This window comes from Abramis brama (genome assembly GCF_963993115.1).
Source record: "Abramis brama genome assembly, chromosome: 8".
In the NCBI taxonomy this organism is placed as follows: domain Eukaryota; kingdom Metazoa; phylum Chordata; class Actinopteri; order Cypriniformes; family Leuciscidae; genus Abramis; species Abramis brama.
Window position 1 is genome coordinate 10,721,450 of NC_139970.1, and position 4,317 is coordinate 10,725,766.

Genomic DNA, 4,317 nt, shown 5'->3' on the forward strand with positions numbered 1-4,317 from the left:
TCCGCAGCGTTTAAATAATGCCACAAAATTGAATGTCTCCATATCGTTATTTTGTAACGAACAACAATATTCGCAACGGGATCTTCTAATTGGATGCAAAAAATCTTTAACTAATGCCTCTCATTCGAAAACGTCTGTTGTGAAATAATCGACAGAGAAAGAAAAAAGAAACAGAGCTCAGAGAGAGAGAGAGAGAGAGAGAGGGAGAGGGAGTGGGAGAGCCAGAACAGAAGGAAGGAACAATAGAGAATCAAAGCATAATGATATTCCTAAATGAAGAGGGAAATGTTGCCGCGCTCATTTTATTAATCAGACTGTCAATTTCACCCCAGAGGCCAACCCCAGGAGCCATCTAAAACAGAGTCCGATCAGAAGCTGCTCTCCTCACTTCTCCTCTCTCTCTCCACCTGGATATACGCGTCTGGCCGATCAAGGGCCGACTCTATCAACCGATGACAGTCTCTCTCCTATTTATTTGCTTATAAACCTGTTACAATAAATGATCATTCGAACCGCGTCACGCGCACCTTTAACGACGAAGGCGCAAACCACTTTTTGATGAATGACTTTCTGGACCAGAGAGGATGCGCGGGTCATTTTGAGCAGTCATTCGTTGCCCGCACTGGCATTCCTCTGTTTTTTGCTTCCAGCTCATAAAGGTGTTATATTATTTAGAGGCGGCAGCTGAGCTGAATGCGGATTAGATCCGCCACCAGTCATCGGAGCACCAGCCCTGGGACTTTGGATTTCTTTTTTCTTTTTCTTTTTTTTTTATCTGCACGACTTCATGATGGAGAGGATAAGAAAAGAGATGATTCTGATGGAAAGGGGACTACACAGTCCAGTGGCGGGAAAGAGGCTCTCCAACCTCACTGACTCTGCCGGGAACGCGGTGCTTGAGGCCCTGGAAAACTCTCCGCACGCCGGTCGCCTCAGCCCGAGAATACACGGCGGGCTCGGGGATATTCCCACCAAAGGCAAGTTCGAGATAGACAGCTTGTTTGGAAACCACCACAACGACAATACCTCCTCCACTGAAGTGTCGTCCTCCGAAAGCAGGAAGAAAATAAACCTGTATCCTGAAGTTTCTCCTGACTCCGATATGAACAGTGATGTGGAAGTGGGATGCCCGTCTCACCGCTCGCCGGGCAGCATCAGCCAACACAAGGAAAACCACAGCAAAGGTAAACAATCCGCATGGAAACTTTCAGCTTGTGCTTTATTCATTCGTTCAAATTCTAATTTGAGTGGATATTACAAAGTTTGGAAGGTATAGCTCTAATTGAAATTCCATTTGATGTGTGTGTTTATATTTTATTTCATACACTCTTAAAAATAAAGGCTCCAAAAAGGTGCCATAGAAGAACCATTTCGGTTCCACCAAAGAACATTTATTAAAATAACCAATTTTTTTCTTAGTGTGAAGAACGTTTTAATAATCTAAAGAACATTTTTCCACCATCCTTTTGTAGAATGGAAATATTCCAATATTCTTTATGGAACCGTTGATGCCAATAAAGAACCTTTATTTTTAGAGTGTGGCATTTTTCTAAAGCCTGTCTGCGTTGCCTTTTTATTACCTGAATTAAATGATCTGTGATTGCACTGTATACATTTTGCAGTGTTAAAATGATGCATTTGAATTGTTTGATACGTTTGTCTTTAATTGTGTATTCTCTATTTTTGGTTTAAAATAATTGCGCGCTGCATCTATGTGACAAATACATTTAAATGTAATCCCAACAAGTCCCCGTTGAACTGAATTGCTACATTTTATAAATAAATCACAGGTCATATTTGTATATTTTATTTTAACGTGCAAATGAGTGTGATAAAAGAAAAAATAAATGTATACCTTTCTCTTTTATTTATTTCATTATCCGATTTAGGTTTTTCGGACAGTAATTCAGGGGCCTCCAATTCAAGTTCGTCTCTCTCGAATCTGAACGGTAATTCCATGGGAAACTCCAGCTCGAGCTCGGACCAAGTGAGGAGGTATCGGACTGCGTTTACCCGGGAACAGATTGGGAGACTGGAGAAAGAATTTTACAGGGAAAACTACGTGTCAAGACCCAGAAGATGTGAACTGGCCGCAGCATTAAATCTACCCGAAACGACGATAAAGGTATATGGTCATCATGATTTGGTTCACCTCTTCCAGAGCAGATCGAATATGTTCCTGCTAATTCATAATGCTTTTAAAATGTTCTGCTATATTTTACAGCCCAGAGGATCAGGAGTAGATTAATACACAAACAAAAACATGCAATTGTATATGTCCGCGTTCTAATGCTAATTCTGGTAAATATTGTTTACAAAAAGATATGTGGGATGTACTGTTAAACACACATTAGACCATATGTAATGAGATATTTTTATTTTGTCTGATGCAGAAACATGCCTCTTTTCAGCTTGTGGTTGCATTTACAGAATTTCTTGCGTAACTGATTGCGTAAATTCTTTTCTGATGAAAAAGCTTTCACCAATATTATTTCAGAAGCTTATGTCCTGAGGTTATTTGCCAGTTAAACTGCACTAGTGTTTAATTGTTTAGTTCTCTTGTTCTGCTCATCTCTAATTGTTACCTGTGTGTTTCTGTGTAGGTGTGGTTTCAGAATCGACGAATGAAGGACAAGCGGCAGCGGCTCGCCATGTCCTGGCCACATCCCGCGGATCCCAGTTTCTACACCTATATGATGACGCACGCGGCCGCCACCGGAAGTCTGCCTTACCCTTTCCATTCCCACATGCCACTACACTATTACCCCCATGTCGGTGTCACGGCAGCAGCTGCTGCGGCGGCCGCGTCAGGAGCCGCGTCTTCACCTTTCGCTACCTCTATTCGCCCCCTCGATACTTTCCGTGCGCTTTCTCACCCATACTCGCGCCCGGAGCTGCTGTGTAGTTTCCGTCACCCAGGACTGTACCAGTCTCCCGCGGGTCTGAACAGCTCCGCGGCGGCGTCAGCGGCAGCAGCGGCTGCGGCGGCTGCGGCTGCGGCGGTCGGTGCGCCTTCAGCGGCGGGTCCGTGCTCGTGTCTCAGCTGCCACAGCAGTCAGGCTGCCAGCGCGCTCGGCTCCAGGAGCTCCAGCTCTGACTTCACCTGCACTGCGAGCGGTCAGAGGTCCGAGAGCGGATTCCTGCCATACTCGGCCGCGGTTCTCAGCAAAACTTCGGTGCCCTCGCCGGACCAGAGAGAGGAGAGCGCGCTCAATAGATAGCTTAGTACTGGCATACACTCTTTTATTTGAAGGACATGTAATTATTTGTATTATTATTGATATTATTTTTAAATGTACACTCTAAAAACTGCTGGGTTGTTTCAACACAACTTTGGGTCAAATATGGACGAACCCAGTCGTTGGGTTAAATTTTTAAATTCAAGTTTTTAACCCAACGTTTGGGTATTTATATACATATTTGACTCAAAATTGGGTTAAAACAACCCAGCATTTTTAGAGTGTATAGGGACAGCATTTCCATTCCAATAAGGCATATAACGCTCAGAAGAATTATAAAGATATATTTAAAATAAGGCCTTTAGAACACACTGTATTACAACATTGAATAATAAGCAAATTTACACTAACACTTAATTTTACTTTTAATTTCTCGTTTTCAATTATTATTATTATTATTATTATAACTGCACACTCTTAAAAATAAAGGTTCCAAATGGGTGTTTTAGCATCAGTGCCATAGAAGAAACATGTTCGGTTCCCCGAGGAACCTTTCAGTCAACAGTTCTTAAAAGAACATTTTTCCCCTTAGTGTGAAGAAAAATCGTTCTAAAAATCTGAATATAAACAACCTTTCGTGGAATCGATTCCAATGAAGCATCGATTCCAATAAAGAACCTTTATTTTTTTAAGAGTGTATGCAAATATTATTTTGTTTTAGATCGTGCAGTAAAGAGAATATATACACTGGTTGTGCCACTTTAGCATCGGTTAAGGGACCAGGCGCGAGATAATGATGCTACTCTGAAAGTGTTGCTGCTCGAGGGACTCTCTCCCTGATAGGAGTGTGTCGCATAAAATCTGCACTACTGCTACAATGTCAATTCTGCTGTTAATAATGTGAAGATAATGACGAAAATTGCCAATCATGTACCTTGATGGACCTCCTTTGAATGTGGAAATGTAAGAAAGTTCCCGTTTTGAGACTCGCTGTCAGAGCATAACAACCCGCTGTGGGAAGTCATTAGACAAGATAGATAAAAGACCTTGAGCATTACGCATTGTTCTCGGTGTGTAGATTGTACAGTATTAAACGTGGTATTCGTTACCTGAGAATTTTTTTTATTTAAAAAGAAAA

The 4,317-nt window shown here is 42.0% G+C and overlaps 1 protein-coding gene across 1 annotated transcript; it reads left to right on the forward strand.

The window, feature by feature from the left end:
* Nucleotides 1-787: 787 nt before the first annotated feature.
* On the forward strand, nt 788-3,221 carry evx2 (even-skipped homeobox 2; the record flags this gene model as incomplete). The annotated part of the gene is made up of 3 exons (XM_084121434.1): nt 788-1,184; nt 1,890-2,125; nt 2,604-3,221. The coding sequence occupies 3 exons, from the start codon at nt 788-790 to the stop codon at nt 3,219-3,221; spliced, it is 1,251 nt and encodes a 416-aa protein (XP_083977560.1).
* Between the last annotated feature and the right edge of the window lie 1,096 nt (nt 3,222-4,317).